At 45.1% G+C, this 20,961-nt stretch overlaps 2 protein-coding genes across 3 annotated transcripts; both read left to right on the top strand.

The window, feature by feature from the left end:
- The first annotated feature begins 211 nt into the window (after window positions 1-211).
- On the top strand, window positions 212-2,321 carry LOC117849624 (large ribosomal subunit protein eL20). Its single transcript, XM_034731239.2, has 4 exons — window positions 212-349; window positions 465-580; window positions 676-739; window positions 1,798-2,321. Exons 1-4 carry the CDS (start codon window positions 335-337, stop codon window positions 2,137-2,139), a joined length of 537 nt encoding a protein of 178 aa, XP_034587130.1. The 5' UTR covers window positions 212-334; the 3' UTR covers window positions 2,140-2,321.
- Window positions 2,322-14,125: 11,804 nt separating this feature from the next.
- On the top strand, window positions 14,126-19,560 carry LOC117848686 (eukaryotic translation initiation factor 3 subunit D). Of its 2 annotated transcripts, none has more exons than XR_011897739.1 (3): window positions 14,126-15,981; window positions 16,580-17,869; window positions 18,368-19,560. XR_011897739.1 is itself a non-coding variant. In XM_034730195.2 (3 exons), exon 1 carries the CDS (start codon window positions 14,230-14,232, stop codon window positions 15,976-15,978), a length of 1,749 nt encoding a protein of 582 aa, XP_034586086.1. In that variant the 5' UTR covers window positions 14,126-14,229; the 3' UTR covers window positions 15,979-15,981; window positions 16,580-16,621; window positions 18,368-19,560. The 2 variants fall into 2 exon arrangements, 1 of the variants encoding a protein (XP_034586086.1); XM_034730195.2 differs by having other exon boundaries at window positions 16,580-16,621.
- The last annotated feature ends 1,401 nt before the right edge of the window (window positions 19,561-20,961 follow it).

The raw sequence follows: 20,961 nt of genomic DNA, 5'->3' as shown, positions 1-20,961 counted from the left end.
ATCCGGTGCTGGACACTACAATCCATCAAGGATCAAAGTCCACCAAAACAAAGAAGAAGGTAGACAAACAAGGAAAAAAAAGAACTACAACAAATGATGGCCCGTTCAATAGGAGAAGGCCGAACTTATAGTAAGCCCAAGATCTCATAGGCCCAATACACACACTCCTTTGACGTGAACAAAATTGAAGCCCACAGTCCATTAGGGTTCCTCGCCCCAACACATAAATACTCCGCTGCCTCCTGTCTCCTCCCTCGACGGCCGCCATCCCCCCCCCCCCGTTTAGGTTTAGGTCTCTTCCGCCGCCCCCCTCCGGCCTCCCGAGCTCGCGGAGATGGTCGCCCACAGGGTAAGCCTCGCTCCGTCGCCGTCGTCTTCTGGTTCCCCTCTTCGATCCACCGCGTATTTGCTCTTCCCAGTATGGCTGATCTGCAGTTTTTGTGTGATTTGTTACGAGCGCGCAGTTCCATCAGTACCAGGTGGTGGGTCGCGCGCTGCCGACCCCCGGCGATGAGCACCCCAAGATCTACCGCATGAAGCTCTGGGCCACCAACGAGGTTCGCGCCAAGTCCAAGTTCTGGTCAGTGCCGAATACTCTCGTGCCGATGCTAGGATTCTCTGATTGCTTCTTCGGTGCGTATTTTGACGATAGCGTCTCGCTTGTTTTTTGTGCAGGTACTTCCTGAGAAAGCTCAAGAAGGTGAAGAAGAGCAATGGCCAGATGCTCGCCATCAACGAGGTACAGCCCGTTCACATCTTTCTCTAATGCCGCTATACTTTCTGTGTTGGTGCCCATCGAATGGTTTATTACTGCCAATGCACGGTAGATAGGTGTTCTTAGTGCGTTGCCATCATTGATCTTATGTCGTGAAGTTGATGCCTTTCCTGGCTGGGTGCCTCATTGCCTCCATCGTCATTGATTGGCTAGGTTAATAGATGAAAAGTGTAGTGTGCCCAAATTACTCGCACTAATAAGCAGTGATTTGTATGCAATAGGCCTGTTATTAAGAGCTCAAAGTCCTGCAATTGTAGAGATGACCCTTGTTTCAATGCTGAATGATCTTTTTGGTTCGGATCATGTATTGAATTCTAAATTTGTTGATCTTGTGGAGATTTTAGGTTCCTCTTGGATTATTACCTGGACCCTACACATGATGCACATGTACTAATGGATCCATTGGTGCACAAGATCTATCATAACAACCTCTGTTTGCATTTATGTCATGACTTTGAGCGTTACCTTTCAAGCTGCATAAAAGTGAATAGCCCTAAATATACAGTGTTTGCAAAGAGTCAAAAGTGACAAGTAATTCCAGTTTTCAGCATTAGTGCTTAAACCTTGGAGTCCTTTCAACTTGCCAATGCATGTTGGAAACCTGCCGGAGCTGTCTTAACTGGTTCACTAATAGTGCTGTTATGTTCCCTACCTCAATCGTAATGCATATGAATGCTGCTGATCAAATTTTGCAACCACATATGGTAGTATGGTAACATATTGGGTGACACAGTTGTAACAAGTGGAGTATTTGGCTATTGACTGTTGCTTAGCTGTTGAGTTGGTGGCATTTTGATTAGCCTGCCTTAGACATAGCCGCGATAGAGCTGGATGAGGATGGCCTTGCAATCCATAAGTTAATTTGACCCCTCAATCCATGGGAAAATTTACTAACCTAGATTTAATGGAAATTTTGAATGTGTTAAATGTGGCCCCCTTCAAGTATAGTTTCTTCACTATACTTAATATAATGCTTGTTTTCTTTGTAACGTCTGCTTCCAAACGTGTTTGATGTTTCTCAGATCTTTGAGCGCAACCCAACCACAATCAAGAACTACGGCATCTGGCTGCGCTACCAGAGCAGGACAGGTTACCACAACATGTACAAGGAGTACCGTGACACCACCCTGAACGGTGCCGTGGAGCAGATGTACAATGAGATGGCCTCCCGCCACCGTGTGAGGGCCCCCTGCATCCAGATCATCAAGACGGCGACGGTCCACTTCAAGCTGTGCAAGAGGGACAACACCAAGCAGTTCCACAACTCCAAGATCAAGTTCCCGCTCGTGTACCGCAAGGTGAGGCCACCCACCAGGAAGCTCAAGACCACCTTCAAGGCGTCCAGGCCCAACTTGTTCATGTAATAAGTCTCAGCAGGATGGTACCTGTGTTCTGTGTCTTAGCGCACAAGAGAGATAAGATTTTGCATGTGGAAGTTTTGGTGCCCTGTGGATTGAGCACTTTGATGTTTCCAGTTACGAATTTGAATGCTGCTATGCCAACCCCTGACTTTGGTCAAATTAGCTATCAGCAGACTTCTTATTTACTCCGTGCTGTCAAGTTTGCTGCCATTGTTACTTATTGATGCCATCTTTTCCAGATGTGCCTACTGCCTAGTTGCTCGATGGTTTGGTAATGGTGTTTGTACTGTGACCCCCGTCAGTGAGGCTCTGGTTGGCCCGTTGATATATGTTTTGAAATGCAATTCTGCATACCGTTCAGAGAATGCCCGTCGCCGTTGCTGCATGCCACATCGCCGTTTCTCGCGAGTTCGAGACTGATGAAGCGTTGGTGCCGACCTGAGATGAAGAGCTGCTGATGGCATGTCCAGCGCTAGCGCGTCGAGCGCTTCAACTGCATGAGATCCATGCCCTCGGGGCCGGCCGATTTCAGCGGCGAAGTGCCAAGCAACGTCAACGGGATGCAGCTTGAGGTCCATCGAAGTGCAGACAAGCAGCTCTGAAAAACACGGAGAACTTCATGCCTGATCCCATTACTATTTCAAAAAAAAAAAACCTTCAGCGAGTTTGGATTCTATTTAACGATTTGGTGTGTCATCAACCACTGATATGGGACAACTGCTTAGCTGCCAATTGTTGGTGGAGGACGGCCCCAAAATGAACTCAGCCACAACAGTCTTTTAGTTTTCCGAAGGGGGTGATGGCCCCTAGACGAAGTTGAAAACGATTAAGTGTCTACCCTAACTCCTTCCTACGATCCGAAATTAAATGCAGAAAAAAACAATAAATGTGAACAGCTTGCATTAACTTCGGACTAGCCGTCCCATCAGTTACAGTGGCGCCTCTATATGATCAACCGCCACAAAGTACAATTACATTCTACCGTTACCCAACGGTTAGATTCCGGGAATACGGTCCTCGTACGGACACATCCAGCTGGCTCCTCGTACGACTCCTTCACTCCACGCGGCGGACAGCGTGGCCTTCAGCGAGCGCTCCGGCTTCATATGTCGAGGTACACTTCGTCAAGCATCCCTGACCTCCTGTCTAGGGAGGGGTCGAGGAAAGGACGAAGCGATCGTTGCCCCTTTCCCGGAATCATGCGGGCTGGCCCCTCCTCGTTTGCACCCGAAAGACCCTTCGTACGCCTAAGGACCCTTCGAAGACGTCCTCTTCTTCCCTACATCCAGAGATCGTTGCGACATAAACAAACCATCAGCGTTAGTTCCGAAGGTGTTTTCCTCCGAAGGGAGCTCTGAAGATGGTTTCCCCAACAGTAGCCCCTCGTACATGAGGGCCATCTTTCCCTTGATGGGCCGAACTTACGACCTTGACAAAGCTTGCTGCGGTTTTTCTCAACATGGTTTTTGGGGTGAAATCTCCGGTCAGATTGTCCATGGCAAATTTGCACCTCGGTGTAATGAGATTCAGAATCCGACTCTTCGCTTGAGGCACAAGTGGCTTGCCATCACTCTCTTTCCAAGAGAGGATGTTAGGCCTGTGCGCAACGATGAGTTGATGACTTTATATGCCATGGTCAAGAAGATCAAGATCTCCCCCGTCAAGGCAATGGTTCAGCAATGGCTTGGGAATTTTAAGATGACGGGTCCCATTGAGTGTATGTCTTTGATCACTCGCGTCGCTTTGAGGATCGGGGTTCTAGATGAGATTACTATTCCTTTCATTGAGACACCTCATCCTCACATCGGCGAAGTGTATTTGGTTTATGGCCACACACTCAACAAGGGACCGGATGATTCTTTGGTTTTCTTCTTTCCCGGCTATACAAATGAGATCCCATTACCTAACCTGGGGCTTTGTTTGTATAATTGCCGATTGCTAACCATACCTCTTGAGCCACAAGAGGAAGCTCGCAGGAGCAATGTTTCTGGTGGCAGGATAACCCAGGAGCATGTCGAGGATTGCAGCCATGTAGCCGCCGCCACCACCACAACCACAGCCACAACCTCCTGTACCGACAATGCTGGCAGGATGGGCTCCGACTGGGTACATGCCCGGGGTACACCCGGATATGCTCCTGGTTGGGACCAGCCCTCCTATTAGTACGGGGCGAGTAGCTCGGCGTGGCAAAGCGCGGGCAGTGATGATTGGGCCCAACCGATCCATCGGGACCGGTCCATGGGCCCAACTGATCCACTAGTTCCAGCTCCGATGGTGTTCCTTCCACGTCCACCACTCGGCGCTCGTTCTCAGCTCGAAACCACTCTGGTCTTGCTTAGCAGCTGAGTGAGCTCACCATGAATGCCGGTGACATGGAGGAGTCGCTGAGCCAGCACATCCAGTCCACTCAGGATTGGCAGCGACATATGGGTGAGAGGATCCACGAGATGTAGTAGTTCCAGCAGCAGCAACAGTGAGAGGAGCTATAGGCTTACTTTCATTGGACGGGGTACAACCCCAACCAGCAGCAGTGAGCCTGAAGCTAGTTTGGGGGAGGACCCCTACAAGAGAGGTAACTTGTATCTTCAACGCTTTCAGAATATGCATGATAAAAACAAATAAAAATCAAAAAAACTAAAAAGACCAAAAATATTTACTGATTTCCTATGCGCGGTAAGAATGTTTTAATTTTCCAGGGTTGAAATGATGAATAGTTTCTCTATTTATTTCCTCTCATATGTCTTGCTACAACTGAGTATCCTACCTATGTTTTTGAGTTTGTTGGCTTGCATGATCAAACCTTAGCTTGAAACTTGTGGGTAGCAAAAATCATGATCCATGTCTATGTTATTGTGAGATTTGATATGGTAGAATACAGCTGCTATGATTTTGTTCTAAGTGATGCTTGGTATCCAAAGTTTTATTTATTGAAAGTGCTAAAATGATATGTTCCTCAATGATGAGAAATTCCTATCCAAGGCCATATGTTGATCCTGTTATATAGCCCCCACACATGCAACTTGTTCTCTCATTGAGCTTTGTCAAATTTTTGTGATTCTTAGTGAGAAACTTGTCATACTCCCATGATCAAGATCACGTACACGCCACCATCAAATGCTAAACTTCTACACTGGAAGTTAGCAATCATCATTTCATCCATCCACAAAATAAACTCCATGCTGTTTTATGACCTCTCTCTCCAAAGTTATCCTTGTAAAGAGACTTGGGCTATGCAAAAAGAAATAAAGTACATGCTCATGAAAGCATGATGAAAAAAAGAAAGCCCATGTCTCCAAAGAAAGAAAGCAAGGAGAGAGAAGGATCATACAAAAAAGGGGGGAGTACATACACCATCCACCATATTCACCATCCACACACATGCATATCTTGATCAGGTTGTATGACTTGCTTCTCCAAAGGATCCGGTATTTGACTTAGCAATACATGAGGAACAGGTATGCCTTTATTCTTCCCCACCTACAGCTCCAAATATAAGCCTATTAGGAGTAGGTTGTGAAAGAAAGGCAACCCTATGCCTTGGTGAGGAATCATACACATTGAACAATCCAAGAGTGTCATTTGGGGAACTTTGATTTCTTTTAAAAAACTTTGCAAAACCTCCAGATTGATAGCTTATCAAAGGATGAGTGAATAGTACTCTATAAAACTATTCTATCTTCCAACCGCCCAAGCAAGGTGAAGCTACATGCGCCACAGAACTAAGGTAAGAGGTAAGATTAATGCCAACTTATTCAATTCTTGGTAGAATATTTTATTGTAGGCTTGGCATAAGTTAGGAATACAACACAGTAGCAATTCCTGATCAACCAACCTAAGTCTTAGCATTTACTCGGGATGAGCAAATCGCTAGCTTGGGGGAGTTGTTGACGGTCATTAAGTACCAAATATGACCGTTAATATACTCAAGAATAAAGGAGGATTGGTATTTCTTACATGCATATTTGGTTTCGAATAATGTAGTTCCACTTGTCCTTGGAGAATATTTGATTGCAGGTGAATAAGCACAAAAAGATGGAGAAAACACCCTCTAAAGATCCAAGAAACATGCTTCTGACCAATGGGAGGTTGCCACATGTGCGTCCCATGGATTGAAGGGCCCACAAACTACCACAACTACCTCAATCCACAAAAGAACACACACAACCGTCATTGGGACCCACCAGTCAGTCACCAGGAGAAAGGTGATTGAGAGGGGGCCCCACAGGGGGTCGGTCGAACCAGGGGTTCGGTTGAACCGCCCTTGTCCCCTCTCGTCTCCAGCTTCCATGTGGCGATGCCTGAAGTCGGTTAAGGGATATTCCCTGAAGATTCCCTCGTAGAACCACCTCTTGGAGCCTATAAATATAAGGGGAGGGGCTCCATTCTAGGACACACACACACAACTAGTGATTCACTCTCTTCCTCATAGTTTCCAAGTTAGTGGAGTTAGGCTAGAGTAGCTCTACTTCAGGTTCCAGGTCTCCTTGGAGTCTAGGGTATGGCTCTTGTACCATTTATTCCTAGGATGACTTTATTCTATTTAAAGTATTTATCTTTTTTATATAGTGTTGTGTTGGTTCTCATATGCATGAGTTAGATATATACCCTTGCTATGTTGTTGTGCTAGGCTTATACGCTCGTATGCTAGTTGTATACCCTTGCCATTATAGTATAGGCTTATATACGTCCATGTATGCCTTGAGACCATACTACATGTTATACTTTGTGTGCATATATGTCTTGTATAGCTTATTTGATTTATGTTACAGCATCGGTTCAATGGCCATTTCTATGGCGGTTTCAGCCATTGATACAATAGCTCGGTATGCCTGGAGTGTTGTTGACAATGCAAGCATGGTGATTGGATTGCTTAGCTTCATTGGATATGAGTTTGCCCCACGGGTTGATAGGGGTAGGCCGCAGTTGGTGATGGACCTGTTGGTCCTTCATAATCCCCCACGTTTGGGTATGTTGTAGGAGTTCTGAAATTAGCAGTAACTGTACTGGGTTGAACCATTATGGGATACTGTCACCCCGTGTGTGCCTGGGTGCATAGGCCTGAGTTCTATACAATGTATATGTATGTATGATCTGTGCACTATATAGGTAGTACATATAAACCTAGAGCTAAATCTTAGTCCTTCTCCCTAGATTAGTTATCTTGAGATGAATCATGTGTGTGTCACACTATCTATCTATCTATCTATCTATCTATCTATCTATCTATCTATCTATCTATCTATCTATCTATCTATCTATCTATCCCCTACGTTGAGTATTGTCTCTATCCATCTATGGTATACTCATATGCACAGTAAACTTTTTTGACCTACCCTCCTTCCTTTGGAAAATACGATACCCTTGGGAATACTCTTGGGTGAAATGCTACAACGGTATATCTATGCACTTATAGATTTATGCATGATTGTTAAATATACCAACAAGCATCAACATGGCCTCGGGCTGTCGGAGTCAACCCGTTGTAGAAATTTTGAAGAATGAGCCAATTATCCATCCCGTGGTGAGGACAGGCCAGTGAAGCCTTTCCACACCTCGAGGATTGATTCCATGACTGCTTTCTGGAAACTCAAAATCTTTCCACGAAGGGTGTTGGTTTTGCCCAACGGAAAGAACTTCGCGAGGAGTGCCACCAAGCATTTATCCCATGTATTAATCTCTGAACGGCTCACATAGAACCATTGCTTCGCTCTCCTGAGAAGAGAGAATGGAGCAATCGGAGACGAAAAAAAGCATCTTCACTCACCCCTTTAATGGTGAAGGTGCTGCAGAGCTCCATGAATTGCTGTAGATGGGCGCTCGCATCCTCGTTGGCTCTCCCATAGAATGGGCTAGCCTGCACCATGGTAATGAGACCTGTCTTGATCTTGAAGCTTGCATTCCCCGTGTCCACCTCAAGGCCTTTCAACACCTGAGAGGTTGAGGGAGCGGAGTACTCACAAAGAGTCTTCTAGGCTGTAGCGTTTGACATAGATGGTGCAAAGGAAGCTGGGTCAGCTGCCGAGAGAGTAATCTAAGGAGGAACGACATGAGATCGTACCCTTCTCACAGTGACTCCGGATTCTCAGTGAAATTAGTCGACAAGTCGAACCAGTCATACACTACCTGTCTTCACATCAAAGATAGAAAAGACATATCAAGGTTAGCCTGCTTGAGTAAAGATCTACTAACTATGAATATAAACATATACAAAGCAAAAACTTTTAACCAGTGCCTTCCCTGGCAACGATGCCAGAAATGCTTGGTGGTATATTTAATGATCATGAATAAATCCGCAAGCGCACGTATATACCGTTGTAGCATTTTACCCAAGAGTATTCCCAAGAGTATTATATAAGGACCAAACATAACACTATATAAGGAAGATGTATACTTTGAATAGAATGAGGTCATCCTAAGAATAAAAGATACAAGAGCCATACCCTAGACTCCAAGGAGACCTGGAACCTGAAGTAGAGCTAATCTAGCCTAACTCCACTAACTTGAAAATTAAGAGGGAGAGAGTGATTCTCTTGTAGTGTGTGTCTTAGAATGGAGCCCATCCCCTTATATTTATAGGATCCAAGAGGCGGTTCTATGAGAGAATATTCGGGGAATATCCCTTAACCGACTTCAGGCATCGCCACTGGAAGCTGGAGAAGAGAGGAGATAAGGGCGGTTTGGCCAAACCATGAGTTCATCCGACTACCTATAAGCCCCCCTCACAACCACCTTTCTCTGGGTGACTGCTTCGTGGGTCCTAATGGCGGTTGTGTGTGTTATCCGGTGGATTGAGGTGATTATGGTAGTTTGTGGGCCCTTCAATCCATGGGATGTACGCGTGGCAACCTCCCATTGGTCAGAAGCGTGTTTCTTGGATCCATAGATGGTGTTTTCTCCATCCTTTTGTGCTTAATCACCTACAGCCAAATATTCTCTAAGGACAAGTGGAACTAGATTATTCGAAACCAAATATGCGTGTAAGAAATGTGAATCCTCTTTTATTCTTGAGTATATTGATGGTCATATTTGGTACTTAACGACCGTCAACACTTCCTCAGGCAAATGGACAGCCAAGTGCACCATAACATCAAAGAAGGTAGGAGGGAAAAATTTCTCAAGCTTGCACAACATTATTGGGATATTTGTTTTCAGTTTGTTCAAAACATCCAACTTCAGAGTTTTGCAACATAGTTGCTGAAAAAAGTTTCCTAATTTCGAAACAGCTGAGTATATCTCTTTGTCCATTAAACCTCGAAGGAAAACAGGCAAAATCCTTTGGAGTAGGATATGAAAATCATGAGTTTTCAATCTTTGGAGTTTGCATCCATCAGCGGTAATACATCTTAATAAGTTAGAAGCATATCCATCTGGGAAATTCACCTGACTTAAAAAATCATAGAACACCTTCTGTTTCTTTTTACCCATTGTATATGGAGCTTCTGGCATTTTGCATGTCTCTCCTTCCGTAGTATTCAGCATGTGTAGATGTGGTCTAATGCCCATCTCTTCCAAATCAACCCTAGCATTGATCGTGTCATTTGCCTTCCCAGCAATTTTAAGCAATGTTCCAATAAGGTTTTCGAATATTTTTTTCTCAATGTGCATGACATCAAGATTATGTGGTAGTTTTAGAGTTGTCCAATACGGCAAGTCAAACAAACAAACCTTTCGGCTCCAACACTATCCGAGTTCCCGCTTCCTTTTCTGACCTTGAGGAGGCTTTCCTGGTTTAATGTCTTTAACCTTCTCTAGTTGCTACTAAAACTCCTCAGTAGTAAATTTCTCTGGCCTCTCTCGGTTTTCAATATTACCATCAAACTCTGCTTTCTTTCTTCTCCATGGATGGTTAGTTGGAAGGAAATGATGATGGCCAATATAACATATCTTGTTCTTCAATCTCCTTGAGCAAGGATCCTTGTCACAATGCACACAGGCATAATAACCTCTCGTTACTCGCCCCGTCAATGTGCTCAATGCTGGATAATCATGTATGCACCATATAACCGCAGCATGCAGTTTAAAGGATTTATGACTACGAGCATCGTATGCATCGACACCCTTCCAAAGGTCCAAAAGCTCATCTACGAGAGGTTGCAAGAAGACATCATAATCCTTTGATGGAGAACTCGGCTCAAGGATCAATAATACCATCATAAAGTTTGATTCTTCCATGCATACCCATGGTGGCATGTTATACGGCACAACAAATATTGGCCACATACTATATGAGTTGTTCATGTTGCCAAATGGATTGAAACCATCAGTTGCAAGTTCAAGTCTAATGTTCCTAGCCTCTCTTACAAATTTTGACCAATTTTTATCGAAGTCTTTCCATGCCTCACCATCACCTGGATGGCTAAGCTCATTGTCTACCGATTTTCGCTTCGACTTGTGCCATTGTGCATCCTTTGCGATTTTCGATGAAAGAAACATCCTCTTTAGCCTTGAAATCAGCGGAAAATACCTTAATACCTTCTGAGGAATGCACTTTGTGGTGTCTGCATCTTTCCATCTTGAACCCGCTTCACAACACACTGGGCACACATCGTGTTTCTCTAGCATCTTGCAAAACAATACACAATTATTCTTGCAAACATGAATAGATTCATAGCCAAGTCCCATGGCACGTATTTACTTCATTGCCTCATCATAAGGTGTCGGAACACATGCTTCCGGGAAAGCAATGGATAACACCTTCAGAATCGCATTGAATGCGAGATTGCTGATCCGATAGAAAGACTTGATATGAAGTAACTTCACAATAAATGAAAATTGTGTATATTTAGATCCCGGTAATACCTTACGTTTTAAATGATCCTGTATACATTCTAACATTTTTCCCTTCAAGCTCTTTAGCGTTGCACATGTCGGCTATCATTTCAGGAAGTCCATCTTCAGTGCCTTCATCCTGCTCCATACCCGATATGTGTTCGTTTTCCTGAACCATTTCCTGATCACCATCTTCCTGCAGGACTGCATTATCCTCAACCCCCTCATCTGGCAGAATTGCAATTTCCTCAACCCTATCGTCCTTCAGAATTGCATTTTTCTGAACCCCATTATCTTGCAAATTTGCATTTCCCCGAATCCCATCCTCCAATGCTTCTCCATGATTGATCCACCTAGTGTAGGTGCTTGCCATCCCATTCCTAAGTAAGTGCATACACACCTCTTCTATATCCGAAGTAAACTGATTCAGGCATCGACGACACGGCATAGAATTTGTTCATCCTCAGAGTATCTACTCTTAACAAATTTTCACGAAATCATTGACCCCTTCCTCATGCTCAGGATAAATAGTCGACAACTGTGTATCCAACGTCTATCCATCTGTCAAATGCTCATTATTTAGCTTTCGAATCAAGCAAAAGGTTGGAACTGTGCCTTACATCGAAAGACCTTAATACGGAATGAAATGTAGGTGAATTGAACTCAAAATTACTCATCAGATTGACGCGCTGCAGTAGGAAGCACCAGATTTGTGCTGTCGTAGGACTGAGCTGCGGCGGGGAGCCGCAGATCTTCGTTGGAGTGCTCCGTCGTGGCCGCCTTCTCTCTGTTCTTCTTTTTTCCCTATCGTGGGAGCGCGGCAGTGGGTAAACCAGTTTTTTGACTGCAGCACGGGCTTTTCTGCTGCTAACTACCACACTCACCTGAAACTTACCTTACATGTGGGACCTGGTTGTGGTAAAGACTTCTCATTCGATCGGTAACAGGTTCGACCCATGGGAGGAGCACATTTTTGTTTTTATTTTACCGCACTATTTATCAGCTTAAATTTACATGTGGGACCCTGGTTGGTTTATGACGTTTTCGCGGACCTTATATCGTCAAAAACCACCATGTAACAGCGAGTGACGATTTCTTTTTTGGCTACAGTGGTAACTTTTATGACGTTCCGTAACTTTGTCACTAAATTTGCCCAGATGTAAAATTTTATGACTTTTTGGCCAAAAACGTCATGGATCTATGACAAGAACAAACGTGTCATAAAATTTTCATCATAGATCAACACATTTCTTGTAGTGTATGTTGGTCATCCTCCTCCTCCTCCACTAGCAATGTGGGACTAAAGGTTTGCACCACTTCCACCACTTGCTCATATCCACATGGAATTTTGAGATTTATTTGGAATTTTTGAAATTTGCAATGGGCCAAGGCCATTATTCCATTTGGCATTCAAAATTTGTCCCATTTTCTTCACATTGACAGTACCATGTACAAAGCTAAAGCTAAATTTTGTACCATGCTGCTGGACAATTACCTTAACAGTACAATCTTATTCATCTGTCCTGCAGCAAGGAGGAAACCCTCAAAAACCTAAAGGATCACGTCTAACTTCGACCAAAATTACAGGTTCAGAAACTGAATCTCATTGCTTGTAAGAAGTACCTTGTACAATTGGTACTTTGTAGCCTTGGCGTGAAGTCCATGTGGATGGTTAGGATATTTTGTGGTTTTTGTACTAACCAAGATACCACGCATCTATATTTTTATCAAGTTTTGAGACCAACAGCCACACCACCGAATTAAGTGTAACTGGCATTTTCTTCATATTTGTAATTGTTCTTTCTGTTTGAAAGCTGATATCATCTTTTTTATTGAACGTGGTGATAGTTTCAAGCTGATATCATCTGCATTCGTTGGTTTAATGTTTCATAATTATCTTTCAGCCTACTCAACAACAAATTCGTTCGCGTCGATTTCTTGGTGTATCTGCTGAGAATGAGGGGACTTAACGGTGTCACATCGGATGTTCGGATGCTAATTAGGAAAACTAAACATGAGCTAATTATAAAACTAATTGCAGAACCCTGTGCTAATTCGCGAGACGAATCTATTAAGCCTAATTAATCCATCATTAGCAAATGGTTACTGTAGTACCACATTGTCAAATCATGGACTAATTAGGCTTAATAGATTCGTCTTGCGAATTACACTCCATCTGTGCAATTAGTTTTGTAATTAGCCTATGTTTAATACTCCTAATTAGTATCCAAACATCCGATGTGACGCGTATTAAACTTTAATACCTTGTTGCCAAACACGCCGTGAAGGTACCTATATCCTATGAGACCAAGAAAGCAGTGCTTTTATGTCTATGTTATAATTGCTACAAGCATCACTTTTGACTTGCAGAGATCGTTCATTCCCCTACTGAGGATGTCAATTCACCAACTGAGGATGCAGGCCAGAAGCAGGATCCGACTGAAGGCAAGGACAAGGAATGAAAGAAATAAGCGGCTCCAAATTTTGTCTACGATTTTCTGCTTAAAGCAATAAGCGCCCGGGTGCGTGTAAATATGTAATGATCATGCCCCGTGAGGTCAAGCTGAATTTTGAACCGTCAAATGACGTATCTACTGTGTTCTGTTGTATGTATGACGCAATCACAAATCACAATTCAGGATGGAATCGGGGGCAATTTGTGGATGGCGATGTTGTTTCACCGTTTGAGCAAACAAAAATGAAACATGAGAACATGAGATTTACATTGTGGTGACAGTATAATCGTGTCTGAGACGAGGTGAACTTAGCTGACATTTTTTTTAATGTCCTGTTTTCTTTCATTGCATTGCATTGCTCGTTTCTTTTGTGATGTACGGAGCCTGTTCCTGTTTGTTGTCTGCAGTCTGGGGCTTTCTTCTATATCAGATTATCACTTCTGCGCTCTCCAGCTACTGTTAGATCTCTGATTTCGGAGAAATAAGTGGCTCACGTGGGTGAAACTGCACTGTGGATTTGGTAGACGAAAAAGTTATGCTCAACTGATGATTTGGTAGACAAATGTGGGAGCCTTGTAGTTGTTGGAGCTAGATTGCTGAAAGCACCGCAAAACAGTACAGGATTCGTCATAGACGAAATCACGAAAGGTACACAAGACCCTGCAATCCTGAAACTGTTATGTGGACCCTCGAAACCGAATTGTTTGTGGGCCGGACATCGGGGCGGCCGTATAACAGGTAACAGCTCAAATATATTAGAGATTTTATTTTTTTCCCAAACCCTAAAAGCCTCCTCCTCCTCCCTAACACCACCCCCGCCGCCGCCACCTCTAACCTCCAGATCCAATCCACCGTCGCCGCCGCAACCATGGGCTTCGACATGGGCGTTGTCCCCTCCAATCCCGACGGCTGGGGTCCTCCTGACGTGCCGGCAATTCCGCAGTCCCTGGGCGGCGGCGCCTCCATCCCCTTCGCGCCCTTCTCCCGCTCCGACAAGCTGGGCCGCATCGCCGACTGGACGCGCAATCCCGCGGGCCCCGCCGCCTTCGCCGCGGCCTCCCGCGACTCCGTCTTCGACTTCACCTCCGCCGACGACTCGCTCGTCGCCGGGGCCGAGGACTCTTCGTTCCGCCTCGTCGACGCCAAGCCGCCGCCGCGCCAGCCGCGTTTCGGCCCCAGGTGGCGCTTCAACCAGCGCCCGCAGCTGCCGCAGCGCCAGGACGAGGAGGTGGAGTCGCGCCGCCGCTTGGCCGAGAAGGAGCGCGCCCGCCGGGAGCGCCACTTCCAGAGCAATCGCTCGCACCACCACCCCGGCTTCCGCGGTAACCAGTCCTCGTCGTCGGCCAAGCCCTCCGTCGACATCCAGCCCGACTGGACCATGCGCGAGCAGATCCCCTTCGCCAACTTCACCAAGCTCTCCTTCTCCGTCGCCGACCAGCCCGAGGACCTCCTCGTCTGCGGCGCAGTCGAGTTCTACGACCGCACCTATGACCGTGTCAACCCCAAGGCCGCGCGCCGTCTCGAGCGCTTCAAGTCCCGCAACTTCTTCAAGGTCACCACCACCGATGACCCTGTCATCCGCCGCCTCGCCGAAGAGGACAAAGCCACAGTGTTCGCCACTGATGCCATCCTCGCGGCGCTCATGTGCACGCCCCGCAGCATCCAGTCATGGGACATTGTTGTGCAGCGCGTGGGCAACAAGCTGTTCTTTGACAAGCGTGATGGTTCCCAGCTCGACCTGCTCACTGTCAATGAGACTGCGCAGGAGCAGCTGCCGGAGAATAAGGAAGACATCAACTCAGCACACTCACTGGCTGTTGAGGCCACCTACATCAACCAGAACTTCTCACAGCAGGTGCTGCACCGCGATGGTGAGAAGGTTACCTTTGATGAGCCTAACCCTTTTGCTTCTGAGGGTGAGGAGGCGGCATCTGTTGGCTACCGCTACCGCCGCTGGAAGCTTGATGATGAGATCAGCCTTGTTGCTCGTTGTGAGGTGCACGCTGTCATTGCTGATCCAAGTGGTGGTCGCCAGTTCCTTGCGCTCAATGCTCTCAATGAGTTTGATCCTAAGATTACTGGTGTTGACTGGAGGCAGAAGCTTGAGACCCAGCGTGGTGCTGTCCTTGCTACAGAGCTCAAGAACAATGCGAACAAACTTGCTCGCTGGACTGCCCAGGCTTTGCTTTCTGGTGCTGACATGATGAAGTTGGGTTATGTTTCACGTGTGCATCCTCGTGATCACTACAACCATTCCATACTCACTGTAATGGGGTACAAGCCAAGAGATTTTGCTGCACAGATCAACCTCAATACTGCAAACATGTGGGGAATCGTCAAGTCAATTGTGGACATTTGCATGAAGTTTGAAGAGGGCAAGTATGTGTTTGTGAAAGATCCAGCAAAGCCCCAGGTGAGGATCTATGAGGTGCCTTCTGATGCGTTTGAGAATGATTATGTTGAAGAGCCACTTCCAGAGGAGGAGCAAGTTCGCCCGCTAGCAGATGTTGATGCCACTGCACAGGAAATGGATGCAGCTGCTGAGGCAGAGGCTAATGGTACATCAGCTGCTAATGGTGGACAGGGTGACAAGAGTGCAGAGGTGACTGCTGCTTGAAGGGTATAAATCTTTTGCGAGATAGGTCTTTCTTTGAGCTAATTACCTGTTTTGATGGATACCTTAAAGAGTTGAACTGCTTGTTATTGATACATTTGTTTTGGTCACTGAGAATGCTGTAACTCTCATTTTACATGCTTAGGCATGTTAAATTTTGTTAGCACCAGTTGGTTCGAATTTAGTGACTTTGTTGGTAGTTAATCGTTTCTGCTGCCATGTTTCTGTGTTCAAGCCATTGAGTCTGCCTGAATATCTATGTTTGGGCTAAGCATTGTGAACTGTGCATCATTAATCTATCTGAATGATGTATGTTTTCTTTATGTTTTTGTGAGTCATCTTGCAATCAATTAACTGCTGCACTTGAACACTGCCGGTCATTTCGTGATTATGTTGCTGCCAGTGCATTCTAGTTGAAATGTTAGACTGAAGAGATCTGTGGATTAGAATAATGTCCTAGTTTTCAATATGATTGAGGTGCTATCTCCAATTGTAGGTAACCTACACATGGATTTTGCAACAATTTAGCATACCGTAGTCACATAGGTGAGACATCCAAAATGCCCAGTCATGATGTCTTATTACTTGTACATATGCATTGCAGGCTTCTGTATTGGAACGGGTTTAAATTTCCTCAAGTCTGCAGGTATAGTTTCAGATTGCATATTGCGTATTTCCTATCTTGCATCACAAGCATGTTGATTGCATCTTGCATGTTCCTGTTTTTTTGCATCACAAGCATGCTGAAGCTTGTGAAGAGCTTTTCCCAAGCTTGTTAGTTTTATCTCCTTTCGTTACAGTTTATATTTGGGTCCACTTTTTTCCTTTCGGAAAATGAGTTGGCAAAGGAACCTGAGCTATGACATGATATTCAAAGTCTCACAGGAAAATAACATGATACGGGCTTACAGACTACTTTTGGGAGAGCAAAGTGGTTTAATGATGCGCAAGTTAAGTTCCAACTTGCTGTAAAATTTGCATAGGCGTTCTTGAACTGCTAGTGCCTTATCGCATTGGAGTGTCTAAATTTTTATAATCGAAGTCATAAGTTAAGGTCCGTCCTAAATTGTAGGTCGTTTTAGCATTTTTAGGTTTATTGTTTTTGCTATGCATCTAGATATGCACTATGGCGAGATACATAGTAAGATCTATGCATTTAGAAATGTTAAAACGATATGCAATTTGGAACGGAGGAAGTACTGCATTTGTCGGCGCATCGCTTTCTCCTTCGAACCGACTGCCTGCTGTGAAATTTTTTTGTTGAGTTACTCACGGAAGCGGAACCTTGACAAGAAAAGGCAAAAAAACACCCTATTTACAGAGTGCTTCAGCTCTGAAAAATGGGAGCCCATCAGAGTGCTAGCCATCCGTCCGTGGGCTTCAGCTCTGCAAAAATGGGAGCCCATCCTGCCGAGGCAAGCGGACTGCGGGGGTGTCTGCATTGGCTGGTGTTTCTCTCTCTCGATTTTTTTATTTTTATATTTTCTTCCGATTTTGCAGAAATATATAGTCGAATAAAAAATTTGAAAAAATAGGTTTATACCGCCGGTTGAATTGGCGGTATGGCCTTACTGCCGGTTGAAACGGCGGTCAGGAGAAACGCCCCAACGGTCACCCATCGCGCGGTACCCGAGGAAGCTCCGCCATTTGAACCAGCGTTAAGGTCCTTACCGCTGGTTCAAACGGCAGGGCTTGCCCAGCATAAAAGGCGCCCGCGCCCCTCCCCTTCCCCCGTTCCAGAAGGCCGCCGCCCGTGCCAGACAGAGAAAGAGAGCGCCAGAGAAAGAGAGGAAAGGAAAGAAGGGAAGAAAAAAAAGGAGAGGAGAGGAGGAGGAGGAAAGAAAGGAGGAGGAGGAGGGAAGAAGGGGGAAGGAAATTCTTCTGTTGTTCCCAAGTAAATTTTTTAATCTCATAGTTTAGATAGTATAGTGTAGTGACTAGATCTAGATTTAGAAATATTAGTGGATCTGAGATTTAGAAATAGCTAGTGAATCTGAGACTTAGAAACATTTAGCTAAATTTAGATATAGTGAAATGTAGCTTAGTTAGTACAATAGATTTAGCTTAGACAGTAAAATAGATTTAGCTTCGGTGGTATAGTAGATTTAGCTTAGGTGGTATAGTACATTTAGCTTAGGTAGTACAATAGTTTTATTTTAGATCATAGTAAATTTAAGAAATCTTAGTGGAGCTGAGATTTATAAATATCTAGTGGATCTGAGATTTATTTGTCGTGCATATTAATTCTAGTACATGCCTATGATAAATTTAATTAGTAAGTTTGGTTTAGTGTTACATAGTTGTTTGTTTATTGAATTGAAGTCGTCATTGTAGTTAACTGATATATATTGCTGAGATTAATTTGGACTGCCCGTTTCATGTATGTTGGCAGGTATGTCGGATAGTTTAAATTTTCAAGTGTTCTATGGGCCGAGCGAGGTTAGATATGGTCTAGAAGGGGTAGATTTGAGTGGATTTCCCTGTTTCACCAAGTGTGTTCCAAGAGCAAGAGAGAGAACTTGGGGGCATTTGCAAGTGGCTTTGTAGGCACCTTGGTGTTGATAGAGATCAAGTGGATGTGTCTGTGAGGGTTGTAGTCAAAAGATGACCCGACATAAATTTTTGAGAGTTGCTTCCGCTTGAAGGAACTTCGAGCTACCGGACTTACATAAATGGTTGCACGAGAAAAGGTTTATCAATCATATGGTATGTTCAACTGTTCATGAAGGGTGGATCTAGCAGTCATATTGAAGAAGAAGTAAGAGGTGATGAAGTTGAAGTGGAAGAAGATGTGCAGAGTACTGAGGGTGGAAACGAAGAACTTGATTATGATGAACAAGGGGGAGATGCAGAGAATGATGTTGCCTCCCTCGCACTAAATGGGGAGGCTGATGAGGGGGAAGAAATTTCTGAGTTAGTAGAGCAGCTGGAGATGGAAGGAGAGGAGGCCAATGGTGCCGTGGATGGTGACTTGTCCGATGAGGAAGATGCTTATCCTGTACCGCGAAATTGGTCAAATTATGACCATTCCACCCTACAGGTCAATATTGGGGAAAATATTCCTTGGGATTATAGGGAGAATGAGGTATGCGTGGGGATTTTGTACCAAAGTGGGGATGAAGTGAAAGTGGCTATTAAGAGATGGTCCACTTTGTCTTTGCAGCGTCAGTTCAAGGTGGAAAAAAGTAGCCCAAAGGTGTATGATATCCGCTGTGTGCGAAATGATTGCCCATTCAGAGTGCATGCATACAAGGGGAAATGGAAGGATTACTGGGAAGTGACTAGAGTGGTTGAGCACGAATGCTTGCTAGCTGAATTGGAAGAAATACACTGCAACCTCACTGCTGATTTTGTTGCTCAATACATGTATCGATAGTGCAGAATCCTGACTTCGAGCCCAAGTCCATTGTTTGTGCCATAAAGGAGAAGTTCAAGTATAAGATCAGCTACAGCAAAGCTTACCGGGCGAAACAGAAGGTGCTGGAGATGAAGTGGGGTACGTTTGGAGCATCCTATGACAGCCTCCCTGTCCTTTTGCACACCATTTGCTAGAGAAATCCTGGAAGCTTCTACGACTTGAAAACCTATCCATGTGTTCAGTTTCCAGGGAAACAGGTGTTCAGATACGAGGTAGGCTACGCTAGCGCAAATCAAAATTTCTACCGCGTATAACCAGGAAGAACTGCCGTATAAGGATCACGGGATTACCACTCGACGCACTACTGGTGCGGAAGATGTAGATATGCGTCGATGCAGTGAAGACGATCACGTAGTCGTACGTAGTCGATCAACGTAGTCGTACGTAGTCGATCACGTCAACGTCCAGCAGCTCCTCAGCAGCTCGACCACGTGCAGCAAGATCGCCCCCGGTGCCGCGGCTCGTCGTCGGCTCATCGTGGCTCGTCGGCGGCTCGTCGGCGGCTCGTCCAAGTGCTGCAGGCGCAACACCTCCAAGGTATCCACACGTGCAGGGAGGAAGCGTCGCAAACCGGACTGCTAGATCCGCGAGTTGCAACAGGCGAGGGCGTGGGAGGCGCGGCAGGTGTGTTTCGCCAAAAAGGTGTAAACCCTAGGGCGCCCCCACCCCTCTATTTATAGAGGTTCCTGACGGGCCTCTAGGTCCGAGGCCCATTAGTACTTCTAAACCTAATCCAATTCGAATCAGATCCGAATTGGGCTTCCAGCCCCTTAAGTGTGTGACCATATGGGTTCGGATACGTATAGACATGGCCTGAGTACTCCTACTCGGCCCAATAGTCGGTAGCGGCCTCTAGCAAGACGTGCCAACTCCTATACGCACACGAAGATCATATCAGACGAACCATCACAACATAATATACATGCTATTCCCTTTGCCTCACGATATTTGGTCTAGCTTCAAGCCGACCGCTCTTTCTCGATCCTGTGATTCGGAATCCCTTTGTAGGTTAACTCTTAACCGTACGTAGCATGGCCATGCATTTTCGGATCCGATCACTCGAGGGGCCCAGAGATATCACTCTCAATCAGAGAGGGGCAAATCCCATCTTGATTGACCATGTCTCATAGCATGCTTCTTGACAAACCCGAAAGCTACCTTTATAACTACTCTGTTACGGCGTAGCGTTTGATAGCCCCTAAGTAGGTCGATCCACATCTAGAATACATGCGACAATCTCAGGTCTAAGGACAAAGCGTATATGTTGTTTAAAGAGAGAACTACTTCTCGTGTTGGGTCAGTCCTAGCACATGTCTCCACATGTGTCCACATTATTAGTTCAACATCTCCATGTCCATGACTTGTGAAACATAGTCATCAACTAATACATGTGCTAGTCTAATATTCATGTGTGTTCTCACATGAACTCCGACTAGGGACAACTTTAGAATAACCATACAAGTAAAGAGTTTCACATACAATTCACATAATTGCAAATCAATTCAAGTAGCCTTCAATGGATATTCAATGAACACAACATACAAATCATGGATACAAATGGAATATCA

This window comes from Setaria viridis, chromosome 3, assembly GCF_005286985.2.
Source record: "Setaria viridis chromosome 3, Setaria_viridis_v4.0, whole genome shotgun sequence".
In the NCBI taxonomy this organism is placed as follows: Eukaryota; Viridiplantae; Streptophyta; class Magnoliopsida; order Poales; family Poaceae; genus Setaria; species Setaria viridis.
This window is presented reverse-complemented; position numbering and strand designations above follow the sequence as displayed.